At 41.5% G+C, this 19,341-nt stretch overlaps 1 protein-coding gene across 1 annotated transcript in view; it reads right to left on the bottom strand.

The window, feature by feature from the left end:
- The window catches only part of exoc4 (exocyst complex component 4), a 60,620-nt gene that overhangs the window by 10,929 nt on the left and 30,350 nt on the right, over positions 1-19,341 (bottom strand). The window contains exons 12-16 of the mRNA XM_061807332.1: positions 11,729-11,831; positions 11,544-11,660; positions 3,336-3,472; positions 3,082-3,237; positions 2,660-2,838 (exon numbers count right to left, since the gene is read on the bottom strand). Coding sequence (XP_061663316.1) covers positions 2,660-2,838; positions 3,082-3,237; positions 3,336-3,472; positions 11,544-11,660; positions 11,729-11,831 — 692 coding nt within the window. The remainder of the gene's footprint in view (positions 1-2,659; positions 2,839-3,081; positions 3,238-3,335; positions 3,473-11,543; positions 11,661-11,728; positions 11,832-19,341) is intronic.

Here is a 19,341-nt window from a genome sequence, read left to right as displayed (position 1 = left end):
ACGACGAAGTAAGTAAGCCAGAGGAGGAGGAGGAGTGTTATTAATTATTTTGCTGCCCCCGGAAGAATGAGAGCGGCATCTGAGCTGCGTCCACTGAGAAGGTGGGAAAGCGGTACGTCTTCAAATGTTGGGGGATTTCAAAAAGAAAGAAAGAAAGAAAAAATAAATCCACAAGGCATCTCCACAAGGATGAAGTAAAAGATGGTATTATTATTTTTTTTTTTAGCTGGCACAAACAACTATCATCTCCTGTTGCACACACGCCTCCAGGTCGGCCTCCATTCGGAATAGCAATGAGATTTTAGTCAAATGGACATGGAGGAAAGTACACAGTCAAGGTTACATGGAAATACGATTAATGTTGTCAAATAATGCTGCGAGGTGGGTTACAAGGGGCTGCATCGAATGTTTTCCCAGATTGATAAGTTCATGCTCCTCTAGATGAAAAAAAAAAAATCAATAAAAGAAAAGGAAAATAAAATATCCATCCATCCATCCATTTTCCAAGCAGCTTATCCTCACAAGGGTCGCGCGAGTGCTGGAGCCTATCCCAGCTAACGTTGGGCAAAAGCCAGACTATAATGAAAATACAATAAAATAAAATACAAATTGCAATGCTTTTCAAGACAATGAAAATAGTGGCAATGCAATCAAAAAAGTTGCACAAAATATTTTCTAATTAAAATAAACATCCATATCCATTTTCTTTGCCGCTTATCCTCACAAGGGACGCAGGGAGTGCTGGAGCCTATCCCAGCTGTCAACGGGCAGGAGGCGGGGTACACCCTGAATTGGTTGCCAGTCAATAGCAGGGCACATCGAGACAAACAGCCGCCCTGACAATCACACCGACGGGGCAATTTCCCAAAGTTCCCAATTAATGTTGTGTGTTTTTGGGAAAATAAACAATTATGGCAAAATAATTATGTTGAATTAATATTGTAAAAATATTCTAAAATGCTTCCCGTGTTTGTTGTAAACACGCAAAGTTGATTTGTGTCGCGACAGGATGACTGATAAACAGCCACGGTTGACCGTCCTCCACGTATGACCTCTCCGTTCGCGCAAAGTCACAGCCTCAGCGGCACACAGTTAACATTCATCGGCATGTCGGACCAAAACAAAACAAGAAATGCTCTTGTGTTTTCGATCGGGGGGGGGGGGGGGGGGTGACAAAGAAAAAAGTGGGGAAAAAAGAAGAAGAAGAGGGAAAGGAAAATGAGTTGTTCATACCTGACTGCTCCTGTAATATAAAATCCAATTTGGAGAGGTATGGACGTGAGGGGCGGGCGGGATGAGATAAGGTGGGCCCTCTTTTTCCCCCTGCCATAGCCTTGTCCCCCCCTCCCTCCCATCACACACACAACACAACTCAACACAGACCCAATGACACACACACTTGGTCCTTCATCAGCTCAGCAAACACTAAATAATGAACAACGCCCGGGCTGTCCTGGCATGATAAGTAAGCGCCCTTCGCCTCCACACACGCACACAGAAATTAATAAGGATGACTTTGTTTGGTCCTTTCCTGCACTTTCATTGAATCCTTATCGATGATGAGGAAGTGAGACTGGGAATGTTTTTAAAAAGATAATGCGAAGAAAGTGACACGTCCAAATTGGCTTCAGTGGGGAAGACAGCGACATGACAGCGCAAACACAAAACTTCCCACGCGCACGCTGACGCGCAAAAATGCAGGTGCCTAATTTTAATCTGTGAATAACGATGCAAAGCAGGCGGACGCGCCGCATATGGTTTCGAGAGTTCTGATTGGCGGCGGCATTTAGGTGCACAAGCAAATGGAGGGAGGATAATGACAGTGTGTTTGTGTGTGTTAGTGCGCGACCACTCTTATAGAGAAGGAAGGTAATTGGTGTGTGTGATAATACGCTCAAACAAAAACTTAATGGGGCTCAGGTAGAAGCAGCGCTGCAGCAAAAAAAAAAAAAAACAATGATAAATAATAATCTGTCCGCTGAGGATGATAACTTCATGAATTCCTAAAAAGTTGCTTTCAAACCAAACAGGGCACAATTAATTCCAATTCAAGTAGCTCGTTCCCTAAATGGGCTGCAGTCGAAATCTTACATGAAAAATCCCTGAGCTGGGACAACTTTATAGCTGGCTTTTATATTTTACTGTGAAAAGATTTCGCTCTGAGTCTCGGGCTTCGGAATGTCATTTCTTCTTCACGCGATCATTACGTTAGGAAATTCCTGGGATGGGCACGCCTGATTGTCGGCCTCAACGACACTGAGGCAGATTCTCTGCTCCCAACATGCGAGATTCAACAAACAAGTATTGAAGACTCCTCCGGCAGCAACAGGAGCTCGCAGCAGTCGCGAGTGTCCTGGTTAGTGTAAAAGTAGTGAAGTCGACGCTATCAGCGAGCAACAGCCGGCGCAGGCCGAGGCTCTCTTCGCTGCTGCAGGTGACTTCGACTACAAAATCTCTTGTCTGCGCAGCGCAGATTTCACAAGCGTGACTTTTTTTTTTTTTTTGCAAGAAAAAAATGGCCGTGTCTCAACAGTTACATTTGCCTGCCAAACAAGCCCACCCCCTCCAGGCGCCGCTACGCAACCTACCGCTCGACTAATAGGGAGGGGAATAGAATTAATGATCTGCAAGAAAGATGAAGCGCGTCAGGGGTACTCACCGGAGCCCTGAGGCAGGCTGGCGAAGAAGGCCTTGAGGCGTCCGGACAGCCACTCCATGCTCTCGTGGAGGTTAGCGAGAGATTTGAGGTCGCTGACGTCGCGCAGGATCTCGTTCTGGGGGATGAGCTTGTCGCCGAGGTTGCCCGTCAGCACCTCCGACTCCTTGGCAAACGCCGCCCTGCGGAAATGGAGGATTAAGATTACTCCGAGTCAATTTGGACAAGAGGGGCATGTCCGCATAGGCTTCCCTCAACCTGCTTTCTCTTATTTGAATCCTGGTTAAAATCGTGGCATCTATATTGAACAAGAAGTATGTCAATAAAATGCGAATCATGTTGTGTGTGCTTTGAAATTTCCTTTGAAGGATCTGTATTATCACACATAACGTCACACCGCGTTACGGAAGTCCATTAGTGTGTACCGGGTGAAGTCCTCTTCGTCCTCTCGCTTCTGCCGTGTCTGTCTGGGCTGGGCCATGTTGGCCCAGTTGGGGAGCGACTGGAGCAGGCGGCTGATGTCCTCGTCTTTGGACCAGGAAGCGCTGATGGTCAGCTTCTCCTCACACTGGACTATTGCCCTGAGAATACACAGAATGTTACCCCTTCAATGCAAACAGAAAAAAGAAAGTATATAGATACATAGATATATTTTATCCATTATACTTGAAGGCATTACCTGTAGGCTGTGTTGCAGATATCTTTATACTCTTTGAGCTTGTCGCAGATCATCTCCAGGAACTGGTTAGAGTAGGCGCTCAGGTCTTGCATGAGATTCATCAGATCCTGGATGGACTTCTCCACCACCACGGTGCTCTGCGGGGAGACCAAGGCAACATTGGGTGGGGCCGTTGGGGCCGTTGGGGGGGGGTGACAAATGACTCCCAATGCGTTACAAGAACATATATATTTTTTGTTTTCAATTTCCCCTTTGCTCATAATGTCACTAGCAGGCAACACAAAGAGAGCAGCCTCTCTGGTGGGAGATGTAATGATCCATAGCAGGGCCGAGAACCGGGCAGTGCACACACTGCAGGACAACGACAGGGGACTGTGTGGAACGGTGGCGACAATAACAACGTGGCGGTCATTGATCGAAACTTGTGTTTAAATTATCTGTCACTAACACATTAATTTGAAGGATGAAATGAAGGCGCATGCCGGACGTGCAGGTCCGCACGGATTTAGTGCTTGGTGCTGATCCAAATCAATATTGGGTTGGCATCGCCAGAGGTTTTCACGCTCGTGGGGGATTCATTGTGCAAAATTGAGCAAATGTGAGACTAGTAACAACAACAATATGACAAATTCAAGAGAGGTCCAAGACTGGTAAACAATGCAATGCCTTCTCCTCCAACAAATGCTTCCTCTTGTCTAATTCTGCTCATTTAACACGCCGATTTGTCTTGGCTACCAGAAATCATTAAAAAGTAATCAAGAGGACGACCGGCGAAGAGGGTGTTTAACTCCATCTTCGTTGACCATTACATTGGAGGGGGCATGCACCGTCAACACGGGCGCACACATATCTCTCACTTCCTTAATGATTCATGCTTAAAGGTCAACATAGTGTTACTGAGGGGGAAAAAACACATACTGCATATTTCCCCTTCAGTATTGCCGCACGCAGCCCTGAAAGCGAGCCCGACGTGCACTTTGCGTCGGCTCTTTTAGCATGCCGCCGCTTTAAAAGCGCCGCCGTCGCCACCGAGGAATATTCAAGCCCTGTCTTCGTAAATGGATGTCGCAGTTTGATGGGGTAAACTGCTGTCATTAAGAGCAAAATGATGGCTGTGCACTCCCGGCGGGGGGAAAAAAGGATCGTTAATGCTCCGGAAGCTGTTGCTAAAAGTGTGAAAGAAAAAAAAACAAAACACACACACACAAACTGGGAATTACATTAATGCATTAAAAGGATAGAGTGGCTACAACAGTAGTGGACAACTAGTGTGTTGCGTGGATGGCAACCCCCCATGCCCCACCCACATGAATCAGAGGGTTGCCCCTCAAGGTCACCAGTAGGTCACAGCGTTTTAACCCCTTGCTCACTGCTGTAACGGCCCCTGGGTGCCATTTACACGCCACACCAGAAGGCTGCCAAAATAATACACATGACACAAGATGATCTCCCCCCCTCGCAACCCACACGGCTCGCCCGTCTCTTGGGTGACGTGGGCAGTGGGCGTGTGTCCTCGACACATCATTCATCAACGTCAGGGGAAAGTCACACATAGAAAACTTGGCCACTTGACACACGCCGGATGGCTCGCGTTTTTGTTGCCGGCACCGCTTTTTCTGTGTGTATCAGTGTGGGGAAGTGCGTCCACATCAAAGTTTGTTGACACAACAGAGCAAGTCACCCAGCAAGTGAAAAATTCCATATTTAAATAATATGGGGCTCCACCCGCTACTCGCCACGTGCAAATGGTTACAACGCAGCTGATGGTAAAGAACCGTTAAATACCGTCACACAAAATAGCGGAACACATAATATAATGATAGTTCTAATTACAATGTAATGTAAGGTAACAGCGTAAGCTAAAAAAGTAAGGTAACAACATGACGCAACTTCGTCATGCACAAAAAAAACAACAACGTAACGCAAAACATAACACTACCAAATGGGACGGTGTCTTGAAGAAAAAACAACAGTGAAGTGTAAAACAGTGTATGGTAACATAACACACGTACCATCACACAATGTACCGTAACGCAGCGTACGTACTATAACATAATAGTGTACCAGTAACATGGAGTACTGTAACATGGTGTATTGTAACACAGCCTTCGTTAGCACAGTACACAGTAACACAATGTAGCAAAAGGGTACTCACACAACAACAAAATGTAACACAGCAACATATCCCAACACTGGAACGTAAAGTAGTGAATGGTAACACTGGTGTTATCTAATGCAACGTACCGTAATTAAGCAAAAAGTACACACAACATAACTTAAAAATACCAAGTGTTAATATAAGGTAACAACTTACTGCAATAACATAACACAACATTAAAGGAAGGCATCATAATATACCATCGCAACTTTACATATTACAACACAACGTATCGCAACGACGACACAATGCAATACAAAGTCAACTAAAAACAAAAATAGTCACAAGTCAAACGTTATCTCTCGTCTGATATTTGCTGCACTTGGCAAGGGAAATAATAAGTAAATAAAGAGGTAAAAGATGGGTGACATGTTTGAGGAAAAACTTCAAAAATGTATTCCCATTTAGGAGGAAGAATCACATAGCTGGCGGGCTGATGAGATTGAGTTCATAAAAGAAAACAATGTCTCTTTCGTGGGCGCCATCACGGCCTCCGACGCGGCGTCGTGTGAGTGTTCTAATTGAAAGATGAGCAGCAATATCACACTTGGCTGCTTGCAGATGGACTGCAATATTACTCTTCCGCCATTCGCGCCCGAAACACACGCGCACACGCAAAATGACATATGGCGTCCTGGCATAAACAATCCGCAGAGTTAAGATGTTCAATTTGAGTCGTTGCAGTGGAGCAAAAATCCATTAAACTAATTATCTCCATTTTTTTTTTCATCCCCGATGTTCATTATTCTAATGGATGTGAGCAAAATTGTACAAAGTCTACGCATTCACCGTCACATCTCATTAAGCCAATGTCAATATAAAAAGGATGCTCTTAGTTGTCAGAGTTCAAGGTTAAATTCAAGCATTTTTGAGATCAATTTCCAGGCTTTTTCCCGGTACATTACAGCTGTGGGGAATTGTCCATATATACATCCGGAAGACAATGCAGTCGTGTACAAATTCAAAATTTCATCAAGCAAAACCTTTCAAACCAGAGGGCACATTTGTGCCTGACATCTTTCCATTGCAAACTTACTTTCAGGGTCATTATGACTTCTGGTTCTTTAACGCTGTTTTAACTCCGAAAACAGCCAGGCGCAATTATATTTTCCCAATATGTGTATAATTGTAAACACATACAAAGACAAAGCGCGGCTGTCATGCCGAGCTAGAGGCGCGTTGAGTCGCGTCTGGGTGAGAGCCGAGGAGTGCAATGTGTTCGGCGCAAGATAACCGCGGCAAGGTAGGTGGCACCTCAGGCATCCAAGAAAAACAACGTCCTGGGGAGTTTGGGGGGGTGGTTTGTGGGATCGAGTCAGTTCAGTAGGAATAAAAGGTCTTCTTCAATTTACAAGCATTCGTCTCAATCAAAAACTGATGACATAATTATAGAAGGGAGCTTTGAGATACAAGTCGAACTCATTTTGTGATCGAGCTTTTAACTCAAACTGCTCATATCTTTTCCCATTGAAGTGCATGGAAATGCTATTTATATGCTTTTTATCCACATTAATCACAGCTCACAACTTTATGCTGCATACCTGGTCTAAAAAAGTTAGCATGGTTTGTGTGTGTGATGCTGCAGAAAAACCCTTTTAAGGTGCTTTAAAGTTAAATGGGAGCAATTTGTGTGTGCGCGCGCAAATCATCCACCCTCTTTCCTTCTTCCCACTGCTACTTGAGTCCAAATCACAGGGCACGGTTGATGAAGCTAACAGGTGTATTGTGCTGTGATTGCCGCACCCACTGATGGCTGCTAGGGGTCCGCTTTACAAAAGAGTCGCCCTCCCCCTCCACCCGGGCATGTTTGTTCGTGTGAGTGTGTGTGTGTGCCTGCATGCGTGTCTGTTGGTGCGTGGAGGCAATCAGCAGGAACCGAATAAGTATTGCCTACACACATCATGACAAACAATAAAGGTCAGTGTCATTACGGGAAGTGGAGGTTGGAGGGCGCTCACACACTATATATATATATATATATATATATATATTATATATATATATATATATATATATATATATATACATAGATATATACATAGATATATATACAGAGAGCGAGAGAGAGATACACAGTCACAAAACACACATAATGGAAAAAGGTCAACATCATTAGCAGATCTGGCGTGACGCTTGTGATACAAACACACACACACACACACACACACACACACACCCAAAACGGTGACTTTTTTTTTTTTTTTTAAAAGAAAATTTTGGGAAACAATCGGGGAGGAATGGAGGTGAACGTTGATCAATGCGTTGTGTAGAAGAGCAGGTGAGTTGAAGCATGAAGTTATGAAATATTAGGTTGTAAAACTTTTGTTTCCTGTTATCAGACGGGGAACAACATCTGGTAAGCTGGGTGGGTGCTAGTACTAAAGTATACCTGTCTTGCTTACATGTACATTAGTTACGTTTTATCAAATTATCCATGAAAAAACATGTACAAAATTTAAAAATGTTATACCAAAAAAATGAAATTACTTTTCAAGATATTGTTTATATCATTTAGAATGGATGAAAATATTGCAGTAGAAATTCCCATTATAATTTTATTTAATTATTTCATTTTTCATTATTTTATTATCATTGATTATATCATTCATATTATATCAAGTATAGTTAGATCAAAGGAAATTAAGAAATACAAGAAATGACTTCATTGTCATTGTGTACAAAAATAACATGATTAAATGTCATTGGAAGATTAAATAAGATGTCACAAAACCTAAAATATCTCTACTTGAAAAATTGAACAGTAGATATAATTGAATGTAGAAGAATTCAAAGCAGATTCACATGATTGAAAATCACGTAAATATCAGCTGACTGACAGGTGAACAAGATCCGATTTTCATTTTTTCTTCTCAATTTGTAAAGGTCATAATCCTGAGATACAGTGATACTGCCAAATCAAAAGGCAATTGCTTAGTTTTATATACCTTGAGTCAAATTAATTAAATAGAGTTGTCACTGTGGGATTTTTTTTTCAAATATTTAATTGATCTGGTGTCAAGTTTATAATCAATCAGGGAAAGTCTACATATTGCTCGCACGTTGTTGGATGTCGTGGGAGGGGGCAGGTCGCTGTTTTACAGGGGGGTGTTTGGACCAAGATAAATGGAGCCAATCTGAGGCGCCATCCAGCAGTGTAACCGTAGCCCTCACTCGCCTCCGCTCTTCCTCTATTCTGCCTCTATCTAACTCTAATTAAATGAATCAATCAGAGTTGGACAGATAGCATCTCGGTGCTCACGTGCTTGTGGGTTGGACTCAACATCTGATTCCCACACACATACGCACACGTGAAAATATAAACGCCATCCCCACCTCCCAAAAAAAAAAAAAAAAAAAAAAAAAAGGATTCTAAGCTTATCAGCAGCGAATGGACAATCACCTTTGTGGACATTATCTCTTAGTCCTTGTGGACCATATAGAGCTAGTTCGTGTCAGCATCATCATAATCTTATTATTACTGTATGATATACATACACGATACACGCCAGCCCCCTTTGGAAACCACGGTGGACTCGGAATAGGAAAATCATCTCCCCGTATCAATATTACTTATTAACCTGCCGCCACACGGGTCTTGTTTATAGGCGCTCATTCACCTTGCCTCCCGTGCAGCACAATCAACTGACACATAGGGGTCCCCGATATTTCATAACGCGACGTGATTTATTAAAAACCGATAGGTTTCAAAATGTAGCTATAAATATTATGCTCATGCAGTCGGGATTTAAAAAATATGACCAGCTCCTGTAGGTATTACAGAGAAAACCACCCCCGTACATTGCGAGGGACGCGTTCCAGAAACACGTGTTATACCAAAAAACAAAACAAACAAAAATACACATACATTAAAAACAAAAAACGTTAAAATAATTCTTTATGAGAAGAATCAATGCAGAATCTTAAAATATTTCTCCAGTTGCACATGAGTCGCTTAGCGTGCTTAAACAGCGGTAACTGAGCAGATGCGTCCATAAAAATATGGACCCCTACGGTTTCCCAAATGCAACTGCGGCCCAGCACAGTGTGTTTAATGTGCTGAAACTATATTGAGTTCTTTCTCTTCCTCTCATCAGCCCCTGAGGTTCTGATGCTAACAGTGTGTGTGAGGGTCCATGACGCACCTGGCGCACTTACACATATGTGCAAAAAAAAAAAAAAAGTCACTCTCCACGCTGGCACAAAGACATCTGCTACGTGATTGGAAACCCTCGCAAGCATTTTATGGCACAGTCACCATAATCTTTAATCATCCACTGCAGTCACGGAGGCAACGAGCGAGGAACTTAAGCTCACAACAGACTTAAGTTTGTACTTCTTAGAAGAAAAAGTGCCAGGGCTACTCTGTGGAAAACTTTTGTAAGCATCTGCGAAGGAGAGCAGTCGCTTAATTGACTTACATTGTCATGAGTTTGCCCCTAAACGGGCTGCATCAGGAATTAAAATGTAAAAGTGGGAACAAAAAAATTGTTGGACTGGAATGCATATGAAGTTGAAACATTGTAGTTCTTGCACGCAACAATGCCATAATTTGTTACATTACACTCCAGCAGAAGGTTGAGCTACTGTGCTGATTAAATGGAATGTAACAGGAATTATTCTCATTATTTTTATTTATATGATCACTAAGCCGAGTGACAACTCAACTTCTTTTGATTATATTTACTTTTGTTTATATTTACTTCACTCACTTTCATTCGTGCCCAAACCCATTTCAGCATTCAGATTTTGGTTGCAAAACTACATTTTTATATTGTCTCCAATCTATCTATCTATCTATCTATCTATCTATCTATCTATCTATCTATCTATCTATCTATCTATCTATCTATCTATCTATCTATCTATCTATCTATCTATCTATCTATCTATCTATCTATCTATCTATCTATCTATCTATCTAATTTTTTGTTCATTTATTTATTTATTCATCCATTCATCCATTTATTTATTTTCCATTTATTTATTTATTTGTTTGTTTATTTATTTATTTGATAAATTACATTACATTTTCACCTTCATGTTCGACTATGTAAAGAAATGTTAGGTGTTAAATTTCAAGGTAGGATTGTGCTAATATAAAAAAAAATGTTTTTCCCCAAATGCAGAATTTTGTTCATGCTGTTATATTTATTATTATTTATTTGTTTGTTTGTTTACTAATTCATTCATTCATTTTGCTTTTTATTTATTCTTCTGTCTATTTATTTATTTGTTGATTTATTCAATCAATTACATTACATTTTCACCTTCAAACAAGGCACTTCATGTTTGACTATGTAAAGAAATGTTGAGTGTTGAATTTCAAGGTAGCATTGTGCTAATATTAAAAAAAATGTTTTTCCCAAATGCACAATTTTGTTCATGCTGAAGGAGACACTGGAGACAAGCCGCACGTCCACAGGTAGAAAAACAATGCCTCTAAAATGAAAAAAAAAAAAAAAAAAAAAAAGTGAAAATATGCTGCCAAATTGTGAGAGGCTGTTTTATTCAACCCAATTAAAAAAAATCCAAAACAAAGGGTGTGCTTTATTGCGAGCTCCCCGCTATCAGCAGAAAGGCTCATTAGCCACAGCAGCATAATTAGCAAGATGCTGCACTACTCTCGTTAAGGAGGGGCCCAAGCCGTAAACAAACCCTGCTGAACTCCGAACACCCACTGCCTCACGCTACCTCTGTAATGAACTGCCACTGATGTTTGCTGCATGGGAGATGAGCAGCCGCAGAGACCGCACATACATACACGGATACTGTACACATTCAAGAGCTGCAACACAAACAATTTGACAGCGTCTTTCTCGACAAACCAAACACAATTAGAATGTATGCACGCGGGAAAACGGACACTTTTGAGCCAACATGTCTGGCAACTGGACGAATATGAGCAATTGTTGGGATATCCGCTTTGGCACTCGAATAATTAACCTGCTGGGATACATTTCTGATTGAGGAACAGTTGGCAGAAAGAGAAGAATCAATCTGGCAGCCTGGAGAGCAAGAATATTTGGTGCCCCGTGCGAGTTGCTGCTCACCTGGAGCATGGGTCTCTGCACACCCAGACCCTTCATGGTGTCAGCACTGGCGAGGATCTTCAAAGGGTCGGCCACCTTGCTCACTGCCTCGATTTCTTTGTTGATCTCTGTGCGCACCTAAATTGATAAAAAATTAGACGACTGTGTATCTTCTGCTGGGAGGACTCTTTCATCGGTTCACCAACCTGGTTTAGGAAAAGGTCGTTGATGTAGTACGTCAGGAAGGTTTGGAGTTGGCATTGCTTGGCTTGGCCCGCGCCCATGTTCATCTCGATCTCCTGAATGAACCTGCACACACAAGTTGGGACAAAAATGAGAACAATGCCATTAAAATGTTTGTAACTGGGGCAAAAATACATTTAGACACCTGCCATGCGATCAAAGAGAACAAACTGAAGCTCAGCTGGTTTGCTGCTTAAATGTGCGATGGCAGGGAAGTCAAGTCATGAAAAAGAAAAAAAAAAAAAAGAATCGCCCAAAAGGCACAATTAATTCAGTTTTAGTTTGATGCCCAAATGGGCTGTGGCCAGAATTCAAATCCAAAGTAAACAAGAAGTGAATATAAAAGTTTGTTGTAGTTGATATAAAGTGCTTCACTGTACTAATGCAGACGGTGCATTACTGTTCAGCATCGCCTAAGTGGGCTGTGTTGGGAATCATAAAAGCGGAGTAAACGACAAGTGAATTTGTTTGTTTGGTTATTTAAAAAGTGGCATTGTGCGTTTCACTGCACGAGTTACTAGTCGTCAATTTTAGCAATGCCTAAACGGGCTGCATAAAGAATCAAAATTCAAAGTAAACGACAAGGGAAACAGAAAGTTTTTTATAGTTATTAAATAGTGGCATCATGTGTTCAACTGCACTACTGCAAAAGGGGTAATTACCCCAAGTTTAGCAACACCGAAAGAAGCTGCAGAAGGACTCAATATGAAGAGTCTTGGGACAACTTAGTTTGATCTTACTACCACAAGCTGGTCTAGACCACGGCTGTCAAACTCAAATTCACAGTGGGCCAAAATTTTAAATTGAACAAAGCTGCGGGCCAAGGTTGCACAAATGAACCTTTTAATATGGAACCAAACAAGTGTGTAATACTTGTAATACCGGTGGGCCAGCTCTAATATTAATTTGAAATTGCCCCGCGGGCCAAATATAATTACAAATTACGGGCCAGAGTTTGACAACCTATGGTCTACATGCTCATCCGAGGTCCAATACTTTTGTCGCTCCCACCCACCGGTGACAACTTGTGTATAGAATACACTTGGATTCACTTCAGCAAACCGCCTCCCGGTGATCCAGATGTGGGTCGCACACGACTGTACGGCTTTGCCGAGGCACACGTGCACGTCGTCTGTCGGGATCGCTGGTCGCTGACCTCGCCTGGCCCGTGGCGCGGGACCGACGCTGTGCAAGAGCGAGCGCCTCCTCGAGCGCGTGGCACATACAAATGCACAAATAAATCAAACCCCGAGGAAAAAAAAAAAGATTGCTTAACCTATAGGACACGTGGCTACGCCTGACCTGCACAGGACAGTAGACAGGGGGAGATAACTATAACAAAGAGAGGGTTATATAAGGATGCACGGATAAAACAAGAACATTTAATTGGAGCATTATAGCAAATCTAATCTTTTGTTTGGCGTTCAAGTAGACAAATATAACAAAACTCATAGGCAGGCATATATTCTTTATCCTATTAAAAAATGACAACTATTACTGTGGCTTAGTAAGGAGCTTATGTATGCATATCCATACGTCCATTGAAAAAATGTGGAAAAACAGCACAATTTTTTACATTTAATCATTTAAGCTGATTCTGATTATAAAGTAAAATAATACAGTGTGCTAGTTTTCTTTTCAAAAGCACATTATAAACATTTAGTTATTTTTTTCATGGCAGGCTGGGATGGATTCATCGAATTTCCATTCATTAAAATGGGGAAAGATGATTTCAAGACAAGCAACAATGTTTTGATTTACATCCATGGTCACACAACAAATTAAACTTTTACTTTTTTGGCAATGTGTCCGCTGCTTGCACAAGAAACACAAATCTACAGCCTAAATGATAAATATAATTTGGCTGTTTGATGATGAAGTGCTGCCATCACAAGTGACAATACAATCCATGCTATTTTTATAGACTTATGTTCACTTCACTGTCTATATATATTTTGTTTTTATCACGTAACAATCCCCTAGCTTTGCCTCTAGTTGCCGTGGTGAAGAAAGCTATGGCCCAGCAGTAGAGGACACAAAGCCGCCCACTCAAAACAGGCTGATGTCAGTGGGACTCAAATCAGAGGGTGTTTCTTCACCCTTGGGCGACTTTGACGAAAGCATGCCACAGGCAATCATTAAAGTGCCTGGTTTAAATTGTGAAAAATCTCATTTTTGGTACCTTTTTTTTTTTTTGCTGGTTTTGAGCTACTTTCCAATGTTGTCATATCCCTCAACAAGTTATTGTGTCTGTCGCATTTGAATATGTGGCACATAGCTCAGAGCCTTGGGGTGAAGAAAAAAAAAAAAAAAACAATTCCCGCGGCCCAAACTCGCACCCTCACACACTACTCAGCATTTGCACCCAATTAGTCAGCAAGACTGCAGGCCTCGTGTGTGCAGTCGAAAGCCACTGTAAATCCTTCATTGATTCTCCAAACTCGACCGCAGTGCGAAGTAGGAGAAACTCTTCCGTGGCCTAATTAAAGCTGTCAGACAATGCCGGCCAGATAAACAGCTCCTCTCTATAAATATGGAGACAACATAAACACCGAAAATACAATTACTGCTGACAACTTCATCTTCAAAAATAAGAAAAAAAAAAAATAAATCGATTTTGGGAACAGAAAGTTGCCACTTTAACGGCGCGTCTTGTTGCCCCGAGATCCATCCCTGACTGTCATTACTGTCATTGTTTCGAGACGAGAGTCAAGATGATGGATCATCCGCTTAGCGTGTGAGCACAGATGGATTTTTCCGCAGACAGAGGTGATAACATGTGAGTCATGCAGAGGAGCCCCCGCTAGTGGTAAACGTGCCGTCTGGAGACGAGGAGCGTGGACACCGCAGGACAATCGGAGGGTTGGACTGAGGGAATCAGGATAAATGCCGGCACGTCACACCACACAACAGTGCGACTGAGACCGAGGAGACAGGTGACGACGTAAAAAATGGTCGGATCAGAAGCATCAGCCAGGTTGCTTAGTAACCGCAGGCACGGCCGGCGTTCACCGACAAGTCAGCCAGGCGTGTCATATCTCAATAACCTTAAATAATTCACTGGTGAGCTCAGACAAACGCTGACATGTTGTGAAGGTTGTAATACTACTCGGCCGGCCTAGGAAAAGGTGGGTTAAGAGATCTGATTGCAACTGATGATCATTAGATGATCAAGCAAAAAAAAAAAAAAAAAAAAAAAAAAAAAAAAAAAAAATCAGGGAAGGTCAAAGCTTCGGCCACAGGATACCAAATGATCAAGTCTTGTGTTGTATATTGCAAGCATTTAGGTATCTTTCTTCAAAATCAATGAATTACAATTATTTCATTTCATGTTTTCATTTATTTATCTCATTGAATGCAAAGTACAGATTAATTCAGGTTGTGAAGCATCATATTCTTTTAAGTGAAGACTTTGAACGGGTCGCACAAACGTCTGCTCTCGAATTCCACGTTTCCATCAGTGGTGATAGTAGATGGTTCCTCAAGAATAGAACTTGTTTTGAGAAAGTTGTCATGGAAAGGACAAAGTGTATGTTGTTTTTGTTTTGTTTAGTTGCTAGCCAGGGCACATATACCGTAATATCCATACTATAGAGCGCACCTGATTATAAGCCTCACTCTGTACATTTTTAAAAGAAAAAACATTTTGGACATACATAAGCCGCACCTTTCTATAAGACGCATGTGCCCACATTGAAACATGAGATATTTACAAAGAAAGACGGTACACAGAATTTTCAAAATTTTAATAATATAAATAACAACAATAAAATTATTTTCTTTGGCGATTGTTTTTGCTTTCAGTCTGATCCGCACAGTGAAAACACCTCGGCCATCTGAACTCTGTGTGTTCACCCAGTCTTCAAGAATGTTTTCCAGTTCGGCCCACCTGCTTTTATTATCTCTGAAAGGTTTTTTCATCTTTTTACATTGCTCCAGTTCTTCCCGCTGCCGTTTCCAGCGTCTCACCATCGATTCATTTATGCCAAGTTTACGTGCAGCATCAGCTCTGTTTCCTTCTTTATCGGCTAGCTCGATTGCTTTCAACTTGAAAGCTGCCTCCTATGCGTTTCTTCTTGTATTTTCCATGATGAGGGTCTGTTCATGCTCATTTTATTCATGCGCAAAGCGCGAAGTTACATGAAACTTGCGTCTTCCTCGACACATATATTCCACCTGTCTCACTCTTACCTTTTCTGCTCGAGCGCTCCTGGCGGCCGTTCGAAATAAAATTAATAAATTAGCCGCATCATTGCGTAAGCTGCGGGGCTGAAAGCGTGTGACAAAAGTCGCGGCTGATAGTCTGAAAATGACGGTAGATAAACAAGCACTCACATTTATACCTTTTTTTTATACAATTTAGTCTCTTATGACCCTCTGATAAGTATGTTTGGATATGGGACTAAACCAGAAAACCACATAAGCACATGAAAAACTTGGAAAACTGACACGGGAAGGCCAGAGTCGAAATCCAAACGTGAATCTCAGAACTGTGAAGGAGACATGCGAACCCCCTTGGACAGCATGCTGCCTGGTGAAATAATTGTGAGACAGCACCAGTTGGATAGTTTTTGACCCACAATTAATCAAGTAAAAGTCTGGTCACCTCTGGGCTAAACCATTAGAAACTGGGTTGAGATGGTCAAAATTGCATCAAGATCTTCCCAACAATTTAGATGGGATTGCATTTCCAACTGGAATTGATCTCATTAACACCAGTTCTAAATCAAGTATAAAACATCTACCTTCCTCCCTTCTCAACATTCACATTTAGAACCCGCATCCACTTCCCATGCAGCAACTGGTGATTGCGCTTGACAGCATGTAATTATCCGTCATTAGCAAACAGATGTCAGAGTCTATGCTTGGGAGCCGGATAATTGTCCATGTCGTGGCCCTGCGTGCGTGAGTAGGGAAAACGGCGCTCTTGAATGGCATTATGTATTTTTACCAGAAGAGATTTGGGCTAATGAGTTAACTGGGTGCTGTGATTTCTGGGAGACCCGAGTGTCTGGGGAAAAGCAAATAGAAGATGCTTTCAGAGGTGGGATGGCCGCCAACTCAAAAATCAGTCGTTATAACAGCAAAGCAAACCTCTGCTAACAAACTCTTCTCGCCATAAGACGTAGACGTATTTTTTATTTTTTGGTAAAAACTCGGTTGAATTTCAATTTTGCCATTGGACAACAATAAAGATGGGAGAAGCCGTCGCGTCACAACACAGCCCATCCGGCGGCGCTCGAAAGCACTTATCTTATTTGCAATGATTCCTTCCTGCGGCCCTCCTCAGCCACTTCAGCAAGAATGTCAAAGTCATTAAAGGATCCTAATGGATGGGAGACACTCGGAGAGTTTTCACGCTGTACCACCCAACACTGCCGCTAAATCTTTTTCTTGCCTTTTAATTGTTATTCAACTGCACATTTAATAACGATTCTCTTGGATTATCGGGCGCCGCTTGCTTACTTTATGGTGGCGTTGAATTAATGAGTTGGGGGCGGAGGGTTCCTCTAGAGATTTCAAGCAGGGAAATTAAAAAGTTGGGCGAGGGCATATTACAATATAAATGCTTGATTTGGAATATACACGTGTATGGACGCGATGATGTCTTATACATGCAATTAAGTACGCCTCCCTAGATAAGCCACAAAAGAGCTTATCCCTTCACTATGAGTCCAATGTACGACCCGAATGCAATACTTGTGCAATCTCCACTTCTACCAGCAGATGCCAGTGTGTCAGCTTCCAGACTTCTGCCAGATTCTGAACAAAGAACAGTGATGGATGATATACCAACACCGTGAATGAACACACACATACCCATACGGTGAAATGCATACGTGTGGAGATAATTGGATAGAAAACCAAGGACCAAGGAGTTTGTGGACCAATAAAGAAGGACAAAAATTGATCGCCACCGAGAGAGCATCCTTCAGTTCCTTTAGATGATGGCTCAGCAAGAAAGTTATGCAGCTTTTTATGCTAAATGGAATAAATTGGGCATCAAACTGATTTGTTGACTTGCTGACTACTGCATAGTGATGTTTGAAGCTTGATGCACTTATCAGATTAGAGTCCCTAACCCTATCAACAAAAAATATGAACCAGAGTATAACATACTATACGCTCAAGGTATATCAAAATAAGATAATAAAGGGAAAATAAAAACCTGAACTACACATTCCCAAAACGTTTCTCCTAAGGGTGCAGAAAAATAACTTAAAAGATGCAAGTGCCACTTTAATGTTCTTTATTAAACATGCCAAAATCAACCCATCAAGCATTTATAGTCAATTATTTTTGAAAACTGCTTAAAAAAAGGTGATATATAACAGATGGGCCGCAGACAACTACAAAATGGTTGCTGGGCCACCAATGGTTGGGATAATTCTGGTCTAGAACTCCAACAAGGCTATCTATCCACACATATTGCATGTTTGTAGCTAAATGTTTACAAGCATTAATTAGACAGGATTCAGTGTGATTTTGGTCACAGGTGTACTGCAAGGCGTACAGCTAAGTCCCCTACTGCATGTTTCCAACAAACGCATTTTCAAAGTATGCGTGTGTGTGTGTGTGTGTGTGTGTGTGTGTGTGTGTGTGTAGGCTCATCGCAGTGTGGCGCAGACCAATTAAAAAGTGAGAGATTGATGAGCACCCAAGAAGCAGTACGTGGCAGCGGCGGTAATGCTAGCAAGGCAGCTGCTTCCTGCAGACAACAGGAAATGAGATGGCTTTGTTTAGCTGACGCCATCGGAACCTCAAAAGACAAATCGCAGCCGTGCCGCCGCTCCTCCATCTTTCTAGCGTTCACTTTCCATCTATTGAACACCCTCTCAGACTGCAACCGAGAGGGTCTCATCATTAGTCCTTTCTCCAAGGCTGACGAGCAAGTGAAAGTATATGAAATGTTTTTTTTTTTTTTTTAAATCTCTGCCTAAAAGGTCACATTTCGATGTTTCGATGTTCTTGTGTAGTTGTTAAGTTTGCGAGGGTAAACAAAAACTAGCAAACTCGGAAAAACTCTTTGAAGTGCCACGTTTGCAGTGCATATTTTATTTAATAATCTTTCCACAAACCGAACTGTCTGTCTATCTATCGATCGGTCTATCTATCTATATCTCTATATATATATATATTATATATATATATATATATATATATATATATTCATTGAGTTTTTAATTTTGGTCTTGTAAATAATTTTAGTCATGATCATATTTATTACTATTTATGTATTCATGCCTTTTATATTTCATTTTAGGACTGTATTTCACATTTCATACATATTTAATACTCGTTAATTAAGCAATTATTTGCATTTTACTAATGCATAATTTTCATTTACTTTATTTGAATAATGTTATTTAGGGGACAAATCATATTATTACGAGGATAATGACGGTAAACTGATTTTTTTTGCTTTATTGATGTTAATTATTAGTTTTAGCGTATTGCATGGAATCCACACGAAATGCTGAGCTTTCTTGAATGTTCCACAGAGCAATTAAGCCCTTCACTGGGCAAAAGATGCCTCTGGCTCCACGACACAAAGGGGAGGTTACGGCGGCTCTGA

The sequence above is a fragment of the Syngnathoides biaculeatus genome, chromosome 20 (genome assembly GCF_019802595.1).
Source record: "Syngnathoides biaculeatus isolate LvHL_M chromosome 20, ASM1980259v1, whole genome shotgun sequence".
NCBI lineage: Eukaryota > Metazoa > Chordata > Actinopteri > Syngnathiformes > Syngnathidae > Syngnathoides > Syngnathoides biaculeatus.
This window is presented reverse-complemented; position numbering and strand designations above follow the sequence as displayed.